At 50.0% G+C, this 16,793-nt stretch overlaps 1 protein-coding gene across 16 annotated transcripts in view; it reads right to left on the minus strand.

The window, feature by feature from the left end:
- Positions 615–16,793, minus strand: part of KLHL3 (kelch like family member 3) — a 257,212-nt gene continuing 241,033 nt past the window's right edge. For all 16 annotated transcript variants that reach the window (XM_021084794.1, XM_013995148.2, XM_021084795.1 and 13 more), the window contains 4 exons: positions 16,253–16,381; positions 12,907–13,047; positions 10,202–10,345; positions 615–5,065 (listed from right to left, as the gene is read on the minus strand). In XM_021084794.1, coding sequence (XP_020940453.1) covers positions 5,037–5,065; positions 10,202–10,345; positions 12,907–13,047; positions 16,253–16,381 — 443 coding nt within the window. In that variant the 3' untranslated portion in view covers positions 615–5,036. The remainder of the gene's footprint in view (positions 5,066–10,201; positions 10,346–12,906; positions 13,048–16,252; positions 16,382–16,793) is intronic.

Here is a 16,793-nt window from a genome sequence, read left to right on the forward strand (position 1 = left end):
AGGCCTTATAACACACTTTTGAAAATCAATGTTTAGGAGTTTCTGTGGTGCTCAGCAGGTTAAGAACCCAATATGGCATTTGTGAGGATATGAATTCGATCCCTGGCCTCACTTAAGGTGTTAAGGACCCAGTGTTGCCACAAGTGGCAGTTTAGGTCGCAGAAGCAGCTCGAATCCAGTGTTGCTATGGCTGCGGTGTCAGCCTGCAGCTGCAGCTCCCACTCAGTCCCTAGCCCAGGAACTTTCATATGCCACAGGTGTGGCCATAAAAAGAAAAAAAGAAAAAGAAGTAAGAATCAGTGTTTATCTATAGCCAAATCTCTACCTCCCCCTTCTGTGCCTGAGGCCACCGCACCCACCTCACCATGCTCACCAGGCAGCTGCCCACCACCGAACACCGACTGGAGGGACTGGCCTCGTGGGCCTCGCGGAAGAGCTCTGTCGGCCTTGGCACGGTGCCGAAAAACGGAGACCAGAGGGACCCAGGCCCTGTCCAGCAGATCTCGGAGAGAAAAAGTTTTTAATCTGATGACATGCAGAGTGAGTCTGTCCTTTTCATGTCCGACACAGCAGAAAAAGGCTGGACTCCAGAAATGAGACACTGAGAAAGGTTCTCACAGTTCAGCTTTTATTAAAAGTAAAGGAACATGAAGTATGGGAAACTAGACCACGATTCCCGTTAGAAGAACACACTTGGGGAACTGTCCGTTCAGCTGGCACTATATCGGATCAAGCGACAAGAGTTCCACATGCTCCGCCAGCCCTGCCATCTGAGCTGAGCAGGGCAGACCGAGGACGCGGCTTACATACATCACGCTGTGTCCGAGGCGTCGGGGTCGAGTCTGCCTGCCTATGGACCACCACATGGACATGGCACCCGCACACACAAACACATTCAGTGTCTCTGTACACATCATATACAAATTAAACAACAAGTCCAAGGGTCCTTATTGCCACTGAAAAAAAAGGGGGGGAAATAATTTGAAATCTCACAACCAAAGGCAAGAACATAGCACGAGGGCAATTTGCTTCTACAAATGCCACAGTCCCAGGCGTTGCTACCTCGGCCGATGCCACATCAAGTCACTGAGCCTCACGACAAAGGCCACAGAGGGGCCATGAGGTTGTGCTTCTCCTCTACGGAAGCCACCTCGGACACTCCCAAGTGTCAGAGGTGCTGCCCGCTCTCCTGCTTGGTCAGTAGACACATAGCACAGCTGAACATGAGGGGCTTAGGACTCTAAATAGTGCAAACATTCCAAAAAAAAAAAAAAATACATTCCAAACGCCTTGCTTCTCCAGGCAAAGAGAAAACCTCCAGCCAACTGGATGATGAGTGTGCTCAGCTTCCCAACTTGATCCATCAAGGAGCAAAGGGGGAGCATGGAGGCGATTCAGAGGCACCATCCCCGTGAAAACACAGCTTTTTAAAATGAGATGAAAGGGCAGATAAACACACAAAATAGGGCCTGGAGTGCAGACATAGCTCAAGAAATACACTGTAAGTATAGAAGAAGCACCTGCAAAGCACATGCTTAACGCTTTCTTGGTGAGGACGTGACCCCTCTTTTAAAGTTCACAGACAAGATGCTTCTGAGAGAGACATCATCCAGCAGCAAAAGCCGTGGCTGCTAGAAGCTTCAGAAAGACATAGAGATGGGTAAGAATGAAGATGCATCAGCGGGACCTAGGAGACTCCCAGAGTTGGTGCTGGAGGGCAGGCCTCTCCCTGAGGCTTCTCCATGCCGCAGGGGTGGGCTCCGAGCCCGAGCCCGGCCACAAGCACCGCCAGGAGACAGGCCCACCAGCCCCACCCCTGCCTCAAAGGGACTCCAAAAAAGGACGCAGGCGACATGGATGGCAAGTGCTCAAGTTAGTTCCTAAGTGATTCAAGAAAAACCAGTGATTGTGTTTTTCAGTAATCTCCCTTGAATATGGTGCAAGAAAGAAGACTGCAAGTCAAAAAAGTCTCATTTACCTGGAGCAACTGAGAAGTGAGTCTGAGGAGGGTGAGAAACAGAGGGAAGAGAGCTACAGGCGTGAACTATGTTTGAGAGTGAATGACGCATAGAACATAACATTTCATTATCATGGACAATAAAAAGCAATTCAAATAACCTGAAAAATTATTTTATAAAAATAGTAGCTACGTTAAAATTTTAGCCTGAAAGCTATAGCTTCAGTTTTATAAAAAGGCAATCTTCGAAAGGATCTGGCTCAGGAATATACAAACATTACACAACAGATATCAAAGTAAGACAGCTCAAAAAGCATCTCAGGGGGTATTGCAACTAGTTTGTCATGAAACAGAATTAGGTATTCTTATTGCATAGCAGAAAATGAGGTCACTTTCATTTGCATGATCTGCAACTTTTCAGATGGAGAGGTACCATTGGGTACTTTTGAGAAATAACTTTGGGATTCAGAGTCTGACTTCTCTGTTGTCCAAATCAGTATCCAAGTGGCGTCTAAGCTGCTTATAACCTTGGGCCGCAATTCCATTTCATCGCTGTGACCAGATTTCAGATACCCCACTGGCAAAGCTGCATTCACAAGCAGTTGAGGCCACCAGAATGGGGGGCGGAGGGGCGGCTCACCTACCACATGACCAGCACAGACTTGCAAATAAGTCTGTTGTGCCCACTGTGGAGAGAGAATCGTACCTGGTGATAAAGAGAGAGCAGGTTTTGCATGGCATCTGTGGGCAGCTAGAGCAAACTGGCTTTTACAACGTACCAGTGTTCTCATCCCCGTGAGAAAGGACACGTGAGGATGAAATGAATATGGCCTCGGTAGCACGGCCAGCAGAGCAGTGCTTCCTGGGAATGGAGACGGGAGAGGTGGGGCCCAGAGCGGAAACCTCAAAGCGGCTAACAGGCTGGCTAGCTCTTGGAGAGGGAGCCTTTCTGGGAAGGTGACACACAAACAAGAGTCTCCCCCACATGAGCAGGAAAATTCACCTTCCAGGTGTTGGGGGAGGAGAGGGGCCTTCACTTTGCATCTGAAATTAGGAGCTGTGTGATGCACGGTGCAGCTTCCAACCCCCAGCTTCATCCCGAGACACACACACACACACACAGTGTGAGAGGGAGGAAGAACATCTGGAACAAAAACACATTCCATCAGCTTCCGATCCTGAAGCCCCAGTCCCATCTGTGCCAGATGAGAGCAGAGTGCCCAACTCACAGCCATCCCTTTCCCAGCTGCTTTTCCAGGTCCACCAAAGCTGGTGTCCTCCAAATGTCTCGCTGAAATAACACCTGCTCAACATCAGAAGGAAAGGCTTCTCCTCAGAAGAGTTGAGTGTTTCGTGACAATAAATACACAGTAAATACACAAAGCGGCCAGCTCTCCGGGGAGAGGCCTGGGTTTCTGACTCTGGGTCAGGTGGGGAGAACGCCAGTCTCCTGCTGACCCTGCTTGAAGTAGCCCCACTGTGTCCGAAGTCCAGCATCAGAGTTCATAAAGCCCCTTGGCCCCCTCAAGGTGGACCCTGACATCCAGGAGGGTTAAACCCCGGCCCCTGGTGTGAGACTCTTCTCCAGACATAAGACTGCCCCTCCTTACGCTGGAAGTTCCAACACAGACAACTAGCTGGTTTGGGAAAAGCACAGCTTTAAGTTTCTATTTTCTTTTTAAAGCAAATGACCCCATGTGCCCTCAAATACCCGCCTCCAGGTGTCTGAAGTTCTGTCAGTAATCATTTTTACCTATGAATTAGCTAAGCTTTCATCGAGCTCCTCTCTCAAAGTGCAGGTAGCCCTGGAGAGATCATACAGCCGGGGCCTACCACCATGTCCTCCCTTGTGGGGCAGCGCAGGCCCTGGGACGGGGGAGAGCCCAAGGAAAGGAAGACGAGGATGTCAGACACACCGGGCCCTCGTCACAGACTGCGAGGGCAGCCCCAGCCCCTCCGCGCCTGTGACATCCTCCATGTCCATGCGAAGCATGCCGGACCCCATCCAGGGCAGGGACAAACCGATCTTTGAGTTTGGAAGTGGGGTGACCTTTCACTTATCCTCCAAACCAGAATAGCTGTGAGAGTAAAAGAGGCCGCGCTGAATAATCACACCTGGATAAGAGGTATGAACAGGGACAGTCCTATCCTGGTAAAACCTAGGTAGAGGATCCTCTCTGGGACTATTCCAGGCAGAGGCTGAAGCCTTACCCCTCTGTTTCATCATTTTTGTTCTTCATGGCTTTTTTTTTTTTTAATCCAGTGTGCTACTCAATGCTTCTCTGAAGAGCTAGTATTCCCAACCGAAGAGATACAAAGTCTCCCGAACCTGGAATCCATGACGTCAAAGACCAGGAGCCCGGAGACTGGAGAACTTCCAAGAGGCGAACCCAAGGAAGAGCCGCGGCCGAGGAGCCGGGGAACCTGTGGTTCCTAGTTCTAGCGCACAGAGACCATGGGGAAGCTTCGAGAATGCCCATTCTTCTGCGGACAGTGCCAGTAGTCTAGGCTGGTATACGGGCCTGGTCAGAGCACTGTCCCCTTACCCGTCATCCCCAGACATTCCCAGTCTGACAACTGCTCTTCCAGTAGGCAGCAGCTTTAGTAGTCTCAAGGTCCCCGCGGGGCAAATCCAGAAGAGCAGTTTCTGTGATTCGATTTTTAGCAAAGCTGAAGGATCAGTAGTACAGAAATGGAGCAGACCAGCACCACTCCCGGCTTAGTGAAACGTCACGATCTGCATGCACACACACATATGCACGCGTGCACGCAAACACACACACACACACACACACACACACACACACGCACAGGTTCCAGGTTCTCGGGTGTCCCTGTAGAAATACCAGAAGACCCTCAGAGGTGCAGAGGACTGCTCAGGGCAGAGGACAAAACACCTCGTGGGAGCAGGAGGCGGGCCACGGTCTTCCTGCCCAGAGAACTCTGCCAAGTTGGAGGAGGGTGGCTCTCGCTCCACTGCAGACTCCGGCAGCAGTGGCATCCAGGCTTCTGGTCCCGCTGTTCCGAGTCACAGGCAGCAGCCCTCCCTTCCTCCACCTCCTGGCAGTGGGAGTTGGGGTCACAAAGGCTTGTGAATCACAGCAACGCCTAAGATGAAAAGGGGAGAAAGTTACCATCGCAGCTTCTCCAAGGTTATTGAGTCTCCCAGAATTCATGAGTCCACAACATCCTAAGCCACAGCCTAGGGAAATGGGCACAATGTGTTACCCAAACACTAAAGAGCCCGTGACGTAGGTCGCCAGCAGCCAAGTCCCCACAAGATGTCTGAGCCCATGAGCACAGTCCCTTGACACCACAGATGGGTGGCCTCGCCAACCTCATCACACAATCTCATGTTGTAATGACCACCCCCACCCCAAGCCCAGCCCTCAGCTGAACCACAGAGCACTCACCTGGAAGCTCCTCAGCTCTAGACCAGTATCACCTTAAGAGAAGTGACAAGTGATTCATGCCTGCTTTTAGAAGACACTGAAACGAACCAGGAAGAACAAGGACCGACCTTACAGCAATAAAAACACCTGAATCCCCACCCTAGCTCTGCTACCAGTCAAGCGGCACTGCAGCTTCGGGCAAGTCCATGCACCTCTTTAGTCTCCGTTCCCATGGTATTTAATGTCATCAAACCAAAAGCCCCTTCCAACGCTAAATTCTAGACTTTTAAACACTCCAGACATGTCTGTATGTGCTACTGTGTTAGCCAAGCTGAACCATCCTCAACAGCTAACTTATGAGCCTAAAATCTTGCTTGTAATGGGCTGCGGCTGTGCGGCAGATACTGTAGGCTGATTCATCCAACAACCCTTCTACTGGCTGCCCTCTGCTGTATGAGCTCAGCTTCCCGGACTACCTTGCAGCTGGACGTGCTGTTTGACCCAGTCCTGGGCGACATGATTGTAAATGCAAGTCTGCCAGTGCTGCAAGCTTGGCTTTCTCCCTTGTCCTTCCTGGAAGAAGGCTTATGCAAGGCCCAGGGAGCAACCGCTATTCATAAAGCTGGCAGAGCAGAAAGGACAGGAGAACCGTGACTCTTCAGTGACAGTCTGAGCCACCAGAACAGCCCCAGACTTCTCTCTGCCTGGGAAAAGCGCTCCTTCCTTATATAAGCAAGTTCCTGTCGGTTTTTCTGATATCTGCAGCTGAGTCAAACTCTTAACTTGCAGGTGAGAGGTAACGGCGAGCCTCATTTTAACATATTCTCATGACCATCAAATCTTTTGGTTGAAGATGAGACTGAGAGAACATTGCTAAACGAAAGCCCAGGTGTGCCCACGGTGAGAGCCTGCTAACACGCACCTCACGTGAATTCCTAGACAGAGACGCAGACATAAAAGCTTAGAGGCGGGGAGAGCCCGAGTCCTCAAGCCCAGGTGTGCTGCCTGAGCTTGAGAACACCTTGCCTGCACCTCAGGCTCCTCTTTCTCAAGGTAGCCTTTGTTTCAGAATCAGGATGCTGTATTGCTTTGTATATAAACTTTCTCTTTTGATTATGAACATAAAACATTTCATCATCGAAAATTTGAAAAAAAAAAAAAAAAAAAAAAGCAGACCACCACCAAGAAAGAGAACGTTAACTCCTTCATACAAAGAGAATCCATATCATCTTTCCGGAAGAGTTCCTGGCTTGTAATAAGAATCACCATCATCAACTGAGCAGTTTCTGGCAAGAAAGCACTGGGCTCAGAGCTTTCCAGTATTATTACATTTCACTCTCACAAGAGCCCTAAGAGGCTTGATATGATTTTATTCTCCTCTTATAAATGAGAAAACAGAGGTCCTGTCCGATCGAATGCCTTGCCCAGAGGCTCATGGCTAGTGGCAGAGCTGGGACTCAAATTCAGATGTGACACCAGTAGCTATTTCTGTTAAGCAGGAGCTACTCTGACTCCCATGAACCAGGACTGCTCGTATGGTCTTTTTTTTTTTTTTTTTTTTTTTTAACTAACAGTCTGCTCCATTTTCTCATGATATTAAAACCATTTCCACTGTATAAATATTCCAGTTTATTTAGCTCTTTCCCTCATGTCAGACATTAAGTAGTTCTGAGGGGTTTTTTTTGCTATTGCAAATAATGCTCCAATAAATAACTCCATCCATAAAGCTTTGCATTTCAGGCCATTTACTTAGATTCTAAGATAACCGATTCACTCAATCAATGGGTTTGAACACAAACGGCTCGTCGGCTTGTCTCCCTCCCACCTGCTTGTGGACAGGGTGAACGGTGACGACACAGACACGCAACATTCAGCACCTATGCAGGATTCCAGCCACTCACACCTATGCCTCCCCATCTCAGTGAGGCGCTCGTGGAGCTGAGGGGGGATCACTTTCTGGCCTCACTGCCTTATGCTAGAAAATACCTGCCCTTCCCACTTTGGCTTCAAGAAGAAAACAACAGCACTGGTTTTAACAATTGACCATAAGAACAGAATTGCTCTAGGGCCAAAAATGCCTCTAGAATCTTTTCTCTTTTGCCAGTTGACAAAAATCACAAATGAAGAAAAAAAAAAAGGTAAAATAGGCTTATTACTTGAAGACGTGGGCTGACGAAATGTAACATGAACCCCTTAGAGCTTGTACGGCATAATCTTCCTTAGCACTGAAATCCAAACAAAATGGAAAGATGACCTTTCTAACGCAAAATGGAATAAGAACAGCACCGGAATCACGGTGATTATACAAGATAACCATCATAAAATACAGAGGACGGTGGCTGGCACACTGGCTGTGCTCAAGAAACAAATGTTAGCTCTAACCGTTCTGGTATGTGGAGAAGGGGATACGAGGAGCCGAGCTACCTCGCAGATACCTGCGCTTGGTCATCTCCCTAGAGACCCTTGACCTCAGCGCCACCAGCTCTGGTCCTCGCCAAATACATCACAGGCATCCCTGGAATAAGCCTCTACATCGGTCTCATTCCTCACTCCCCACTCCAGCCTCTGGCTGAGAAGGCTTTGTCCGCAAACCCTGAGCCAAGGGAGCACAAGGGGCATGGTCTTAGGACTCAGACCTGGGTCTGAATTCTGACTTGGGCATTTTTTCCTATGGCCACACCTGCGGCATATGAAGGTTCCCAGGCTAGGAGTATAATCAGAGTTACAGTTGAGACCTACACCACAGCCACAGCAACACCAGATCCAAGCCACATCTGTGACCTTCACCACAGCTTACAGCAACACCAGATCCTCAACTGATTGAGCCAGGCAAGGGATCAGACCCACTTCCTCACAAAGGCAATACCAGGTCCATAACCTGCTGGGGGCACAAAGGGGACTCCGTGTGACATGGACATTTTTTAGCTAAGCAGTTTTGGGCAGATTACTTAACACTCCATCTATAAAATGGGAGGATACAGCCTCATTCAACTTGTTGAAAAGATGAGAGCGTCTACATGCTCTATCCCTAACACACTGCCTTGTGGCACAAGGAGTGGACACCCCCAAAGGGCAGCTAGCTGTGTGACTTTGACCCACCCTCGACGTTTAATCAGGCTCCGTCTCCTCCAGGACATGTTCCCTGACTCTGTCAGTTCTCACGTGTCACATCCCAAAGCCTGTATAGGACATGTCACTCAGAACTTGCATGTATATCATCTTGTATTTCCTGGTGTTGTGGGCAGGTCTGAGCCTTCCAGTTTAATTTCTGGAAAGCAAGAACTGTATCTTATTCCACCTAAGAGCCCAGCACAAAACAAATCAGGAGGGGCAATGAAATTCTAAACCTCTTAGGACAACTCAGATCAGTTGGAAGTGGCCCCTGGAACACTGCACTAAGAAGATTTCTGAGTAGTTATATTCCACTGTATCTAGGCACCACTTCTTTTTAATCCATTCATCTATCCGTGGGCACTAGGTTGTTTCCATGTCTTGACTATTGTGAATAATGCTGCAATGACATAGGGGTGCGTGTATCTTTCTGAGTTATAGTTTTGTCTGGATATATGCCCAGGAATGGGATGCTGGATCATATGGTAGTTCTTTATTTTTCTGAGGAACCTCCATACTGATTTCCATAGTGGTTGTACCAGCTTACATTCCCACCTACAGTGCAGGAGGGTTCCCTTTTCTCCACCCCCTCTCCAGCATTTGTTATTTGTAGACTTATAACGACGTCTGACCAGTGTGAGGTGGCACCTCATTGTAGTTTTGATCTGCATTTCTCTAGTAATTAGTGATGCTGAGCATTTTTTCATGTGCCTGTTGGTCATCCATATGTCTTCTTTGGAGAAATGTCTATTTAAGTCTCCTGCCCATTTTTCAATTGGGTTGTTTTTTTGCTGTTGAGTTGTGTGAGTTGTTTATGTATTTTGAAGATTAAGCCCTTGTCAGTTGCATCATTTGCAACAATTTTCTCCCACTGTAGGTTGTCTTCTTTTTTTATGATTTTCTTTGTTGTGCAAAAACTTGTAAGTTTGATTGGGTCCCACTGGTTTATTTTTGTTTTTATTTCTATTTCCTTGGGAGACTGAACTAAGAAGATGTAGTATATATACAGAATGGAATACTACTCAGCCATTAAAAAGAACAAAATAGCGCCATTTGTGGCACCATAGATGGAAATAGAGATTCTCATACTAAGTCAGGTCAGAAAGAGAAAGACAAATACCATATGATATCACCCATATGTGGAGTCTAAAATATGGCACAAATGAACATATCTACAGAAAAGAAATAAATTCATGGACTTGGAAAACAGACCTGTGGTTCACAAGTGGGAGGGGGAGGGAGTGGGATGGACTGGGAGTTTGGGGTTAGTAGATGCAAACTATTGCATTTGGAGTGGATAAGCAATGAGGTCCTGCTGTATAGCACAGGGAACTATATCTAATCACATGTGATGTAACATATGGGAAGATAATATGAGTAAAAGAACGGGGATATATATGTGTGTGTGTGTGTGTGTGTGTGTGTGTGTGTGTGTATGTATGTATAACTGGGTCACTTTGCTGTAGAGCAGAAATTGACAACACTGTAAATCAACCATAATAAAAATTGTTTTTTAAAAACAATTAATTCTGAGGCTACATTCAGGTTTGCTAGGGAAACAAGTGCTAATTTGGGGTGTATGTTGTGGGCAGAGAATCAAGGAGTGGTGACATGTGACAAACGTGCCACCCCTGGAGGAGGCACTCGGTCCCAAGATAAGCAGGTTTACCCCCGCCCCACATGCCCCACCCCACCCTAGCCCCCAGCGTGGGCATTGGAGTGGGGGTGGGTGGACACTGACCTGCGTAGCTCCGCCCTGTGCTCATGTTGGTTGGCAGCAGTGTCCACTTGTCAGTGACAGGATTGTAGTACTCCACCGAAGCCAAGTTACAGGATCCGTCGTCCCCTCCAACCACATACAGGAGCCCATTCACTGCACAGACCCCTGGGAATGGAAAAGGAGGCCACAGGAGGTGTTACAGCAGGAGCACCAAGGGAGAGGACGAGGGACAAGCCTGGGGTGCCCTGGCGCTCTTCCTCCCCGTCATGGCTGCGCAGCAGACAATCGGCTCTGTGGGCCTGAGTCTGCTCAGTGGATGAACATACTGACAATAACCGCTGAGCTCCGAGGATCCCCCTTCCTACAAGGTCATGTCTCTGACCGGGGAGCTTTTTCCCCATGACACAGCCCCTGCCCTGTAAATATGCAGAGCACTGTGGGCACAGGCCCCATTCCACTGGAATGGTGTCCACGGGCACATGCAGGCCTCCCAGGCCCAGTCTGAGCTACAGAAGAAGACTGGGGGATTTCACGCCCACTAATTCGACTCTGCTTGTTAGCCGCTCCCTGATAAACCCTGTCTTATCCATACTGCGTGATGCTACTGGTTGTGTCTGTGATCCCTTCACACCGCTGGGGTCTAAATCCATACATAGTTCCCAGGTACGAGGCTTTCCACCCACCCTGATCTCAGAGTTAGCTGGTTTGGGGCAAGGGCTCACGCAGCAGGGAGAGAAAAGTAGGAGAACATCATTACTGCCCAACACAACCTCAAAAGCCTAGAGTCTGATATACTGTATAATTTTTTTTCAAAATTAGATTCAAGGTTAATAATGCTCAAAAAGTAGTCATTAACAGGACTGGTAGGAGTTCCCATCATGGCACGGAGGAAGCAAATCTGACTAGGAACCGTGAGGTTGTGGGTGCGATCCCTGGCCTCGCTCAGTGGGTTAAGGATCCAGCGTTGCTGTGAGCTGTGGTGTAGGTCGCAAACGTGGCTCGGATCCTGCGTTGCTGTGGCTCTGGCCTAGGCCAGCGGCTACAGTTCCAATAAGACCCCTAGCCTGGGAACCTCCATATGCTGTGGGAGCGGCCCTAAAAGAGGACAAAAGACAAAAGACAAACAAAACAAAACAAAAGTACTGGCACATACTCTTAAATACTGATGAGCATAAAATGCACCACCATTCTGGATGGTGTCAGAAGCCATATGCTCCCTGTGACTCAAAAATTTCACTGCTGGCCTTTTATTCCAAAGAAATAATTTTAAATGTGTGCATTAATTAGCTATAAAGACACTATTTATAATAACCAAAACATCATTTATATAAAAGATGGAAGGGACCTAAATGTACAATAGTGACTTGGTTATTTAAATTATGTTACAGCCATTTAAAATAATATTATGTAAACATATTTAAGGTTATAATAAGACAGTCATAAAAGCCTGCCAGGCGATTTAAAAGGCAGGTTATAAAATGGTATTACAGGAGTTGTATTCCTGTTGTGGCTCAGCAGTAACGAACCCGACTAGCATCCATGAGAATGCAGGTTCGATCCCTGGCCTCACTCAGTGGGTTAAGGATCTGACGTTGCCGTGAGCTGTAGTGTAGGTCGCAGACGCAGCTTTGATCCAGCATTGTTGTGGCTGTGATGTAGGCCGGCAGCTGCAGCTCTGATTTGACCCCTAACCTGGGAACTTCCATATGTCGCAGATGTGGCCCTATTAAAAGCAAAGAAAAACAAACAAAAAAGGTATTACAGTATGATTATATTTTTGTTACAAAAAATAGAAATATCTATATATGAATGTGTGTGTATACGTACAGGCATTTACAAATAAACCTAATTCTCACACTAGCTACCTTGCGGGCTCTATAGTCTTCAAGGCCAAATGCCAAGTTACATCACAGCAGGCTTAGATAATGAGCAAATTAATAAACTCCCTTCTGTTTACACTTTCAACAAGTCAGCTGCAAAAGGGTTTAGCAAACAAGTAATTTGAGTATAAGGAAATACACCTGCCTGAAAATCACCTGCCTGTCTTTCTAGCCTGGGAAACGAGGCTAAGCCAACACTGCGATAGAGTAAGAAGTCATAAACCAAGATACATAGGACAAAACCCACAGGGCAAAGTTGTAAAAGAAAATCATTTAATAAGGATGTCAGGCTCCAGGAATTAAAAACCTAAACACTCTAAGGAAAAATCATTCCCACAGGAAGGAAAAAGAGAAAGGAAAGGAAGGAGAGATGGAAATAAAAAGAAGGGAACAGGGGAAGCCCTGCTGGAGAACGAACCACACGTCTTTTTACGGCTACCCCGAAAGGCAGGAGGCCGGTTTAAGGTGGGAACTGAGAGGGTCCCATAGCCAAAGAAAAGACAGAACCAAGTGTCACTTTGGCCCTGTCCACAGAGCTCTGCGCTTAGCTATCTGACAGAGCCATCAGGTTGGGGCCTCTGCGCCCATCTATGTGCAGTGAAAGCCATCCCCCTTCAATGGCAGGGAAGGAGCCCTCTGCATCTGAGAGGGGGCCCTGTGGCTAGCCTTGGGGGATCCAAGCTCTCCCCTCCCCAGCACGTGGACATTCCCTGCTCAGGATACCAGCTCGGCCCCAGGCCCTGGGAGCCTCTCCCCTCTGCCTCTCTTTCATAGCTAGTGTTTGCAAGGAGAAAAGCCACACAGCCCCCTGCCCCCAGGGAGAGGAGGAGGAAGCAGTCAGATTACCTGCATTGCGCCGGCACATGTTCATATCCGCCACCTGCTTCCAGGTGTTTGTTCCAGGGTCGTAAACCTCGACACTCTTCCTCACCAAGGGCCCATCGTGCCCGCCTGTGGCATACAGCTGCCCACTGAGGACCCCAACCCCTGAAAGGCAGAGCACAGTGTCCTAGCCTCGGGCTGGCTACAGTGACCAGAAACCAGGAGGCCTGGTGTCCAGTCTTGGGCAGTCAGCACTAGCAGGATGACATGGGGAGTTCTGTTTTGTTTCCCTGGAACGCGGGGTCCTTGTCTGTAAGACAAACAGAGTGACACCTTGCCTGCCTCATAAAAATCGTCAGTCTGAAAACTTCCAGATGTAAAGCCAAGGTAAGCCCATTTCTATTTACTGATATGTGTGTGTGTGTGTGTGTGGAATAAAAAGAGTTAAAATGGAAACTACACAGCGGAGTGCTGAGATCACTACGCTGGAGACCGCCCTGCTGGTCCTGAAGCAGAAGCCGTCCTTTCCGCCCGCTCGCTCTCCTCCTGGATGGCAGAGGGCACGAAGTCACTCATGATGGTGACAAGCCTGAGCCAAGTGCCAGGACTGCGTCATTCACAGGTTTCAGCATGACCTTTTAACATCCTTTAGTACAAGTCAAGGAAATAAAATCCAGAAAGCAGAGGGCTGGCCCAGTGCCCTGGAAAGAGCAGCTGACCTGCTGGCTGGGACACCTGGGTTCTGGACCTGTGTCTCTAGCTTGTCTGCCAGGGGTGCCCTCCCGTGCAGGGCGACTTGTATGGTGAGGGAGCCGGACTAGACGGGGAGTTCCAGTGGACTCCACCCACAGGCTGCAGCTCACCTGGCTGGGGAAGGCTGCAAAGCGCTTACGCGGCCTCATTCCCAGAGACACTGGTCAGGAGTCAGACAAAGCACCTCAGGTGATCAGGATGTGCAGCCCGGCTTCAGAGCCAAGAATCGACTTCCAGAACATACACCTCACAGGGACAAGAACCACGCTACCTTATCACATCTGGTTCCCTGTGCCCGACAGTAGAGAAGAGGTTCTCAACAAGTACCGTCTGAACGCAAGACGGCAAGACGTGTAAAACCCCACGGGCTATCAAGCGGACGTGCAAACGGTTCCTCGCAGTTGCCCCAAACGAACAGCAGGTGGTGGTGTTGTATCAGCAGAGGCTCTCCAACGAACTGGGGTCAAAGGGAACTGACTGTGCTCCAAAGCACCTCACTGTCCCCTCCTCCACGTGCAGCAGGGACCCAGAGATGGCCTCCTTTCCTCACAGCCATCTGCTGGCATGGCCCACACGCTCCGAGGAAATGGGCAGCCTTCCTGGCACTGGGGCACCATGGCCTGCACAGGCTCCTCTGCAAGCATTCACAAGGAGCTTCCCTGGACCCAGAGCCATGGGGCCCCTGAAGCCAGGGTCTCTGGGTCTTTAGCCACCAAACAACCTACCACGGCAAATATAAGGGCTTCCAAGTACACAGTGAGTGTCCGCAAATCTTAGGGATGTGAAGCGCTAAAGAAAGGCTGCCCTGGGAGCCTGAGGCAAGGGTGCTGACAAAGACCTGAGCAAAGACCCCACCTCTGGGAGGGAGTCCATCCCCCCAGTTGAGGTCACGGTGCCTCCCTGGGACACAGGCATCAGGCAGGCAGCCCCCCTGTCACCATCCGGGACCTCCGGCCCAGGTGAAGCCCGAGTGGCCTCCACTGAGCAATAAGCCCTGAGCAGCCTGGCAGAGACAGAGCAAAAAGCCGCCAAAGGCAGCTCTGCCCACAAGACTCGCCTGGACTTTCTCAGCAGGTCTGTGCTCCCGGCTCTGTCCGGGATGCCCCACTTTCTGCTCGAGGCTTTCCCAGAAGCAGCCACGCAGCTCAGGGCACACTGCTTCCCTGCTGGGGAGCTATCCCGCCTCCTCAGGCTGTCAACACATGCTCTCACACCTCACGTCACACACAGGACTTCCAGGAAGTGCAAAGAAGACTCTGCCAGTACTACAAACCGAAAGGGCAGGAAGAGCCCATGAATGGAGAAGGGCCGGGGTGTAGGCACTGAACGGGGCGCTGGAGACACCTACTGCAACCTGCTCTTTCACATCGAGAATCAGAGGCCAGAGCCGCATGGCGCGTGGAGCAGACCCAGAACCACGGGCCAGGCCTCCTGACTTCCACTCCTTTGCTACAGGTTTAGGAAGAGGGCCAACCTGTTGGGATCAGCAGAGACAGCAAGACGAGCTTCCTAAAAATAGCCTTCCAAAAGCAAATGCTTCTTAAATGAAGCCATAGAGCTTTTCCTTTTCTAACCAGTGAGTGCACAGCTGTTCCTGAAAAATATTAAAATAGCGTAATATTTAAGGAATGCTGGGGAAGTGGTCTTGTGTTTGGTAGTATAAAGTGAGATCACAACTCAATCCTCAAACACACCGAGATATATAAAGGAATAGCACAGTGGGGGAAAAGTCCCTGTGGCGGCTTCCCTTCCCAGAAGTCACATGGCCTTCCTGCCAGCCAGGATGGGCATCAGTCACCCCTCCCACAGGAACCGGGAACAGAGAGCCAGAGATCAGCCTCCCTGCCAGGCCCTTTCCTCTGGGCCCCCAGATGACGGGACAGACAAAGCAGGGAAGAAGGGGTTGCTGCTCCACTTCCTGGAAAATCGCCGAGGACCACACAGCTCCTGGACCGCCCACAGGAAGCGGAGGTGGCCACCTGTGGGGAGGGGCTGCAGGGAAGCAAAGGTGAGGGGGAGACACAGGCTTGTTTCCAAATACCAACACTAATAGCTTGGCTTTCAACCCCAAGACAGAGACAGGCAAGCGTTCGCTTTTCCACGGAAGACTGGGACAGCCGGGCTTGTCCTACTACTTCATAAGAATGAGACTCTGATAACTGGGGGTCCAAAAAGCTGCCTCTGAAGTGAAACAGACCTGAGTAGCAATCCTGACCCTGCCAGTTACTCACGATAGGACCTTGCCTCAACCCCGGTCGATTCCCTTTCTACATCTGTTGAGTGGAGTCACGCCGTGTCCGCCTTGGAGGGCCGTGATGAGGATCAAGGACAACGAGGCCTGGCGAGTGTGTGTCCGGACAGCACGTGGCACAGAGCAAGCTTCGCTGTCCAGAGCCGCACACACCACCAAAGAGGGAATTAGCTCAGACACTCCCGAGCAAAGGAATCCCTGGGGAAGGTTACCTCCTGTGTGCTGGGTTGGCGGTGGAGGTGCGAGAGAGACGCTACAGACCGCCAGAGAGCAGAGGGAGGGAGGTAAGGCAGAACCCTCAGCTCTTGGCCCCTAGACCCCCTGTGAGCGGATCGGAGCCAGCCTCACCCCGAGCCCCCACCGTACCTGCGCCACTGCGGCGAGTGCTCATGTCCGCCACGTACGTCCACTCATTGGTGGCGGGGTTGTACTGCTCCACGGTGCTCAGGCACTGGCGGGACGCCCCATCATAACCGCCGACGGCATACAGCTTCCCTGGAATGGACAACGTGACTGAGGGGGTACCGTGGAAGCTGGCACAGACGTGGAGGGGCCCCCACACCTCCATCAGCGTTCGGGACCCTATCCCTCCAGGAAGACCACCAACTCACTTGCCCATCAGGGTAAGCATCCTTCACACCTCTGCCTTCTGCTTCCTCTTAAGCCCTGAGCATCTCCAACCAGTGCTGCACCTCTCGCAAAACGCACCCCTCACACCCAGTGTGAGCTATGGGCTGGCACCCCTGGGGCTCAGGGTATTCCTGCTTGTGAACCACGAGAGATCCTCTCCAGGACAAGGCACGGGAGAGATGGAAAGCTTGAGGGCCCCAGCTACAGCCAAGCGGGCAGACCTTCTAGCTAAAGGTTCACAACGGCAAACGGAACAAATAGGGAAAAATAGTTCCCA

Source organism: Sus scrofa, chromosome 2 (genome assembly GCF_000003025.6).
Source record: "Sus scrofa isolate TJ Tabasco breed Duroc chromosome 2, Sscrofa11.1, whole genome shotgun sequence".
Taxonomy (NCBI): Eukaryota; Metazoa; Chordata; class Mammalia; order Artiodactyla; family Suidae; genus Sus; species Sus scrofa.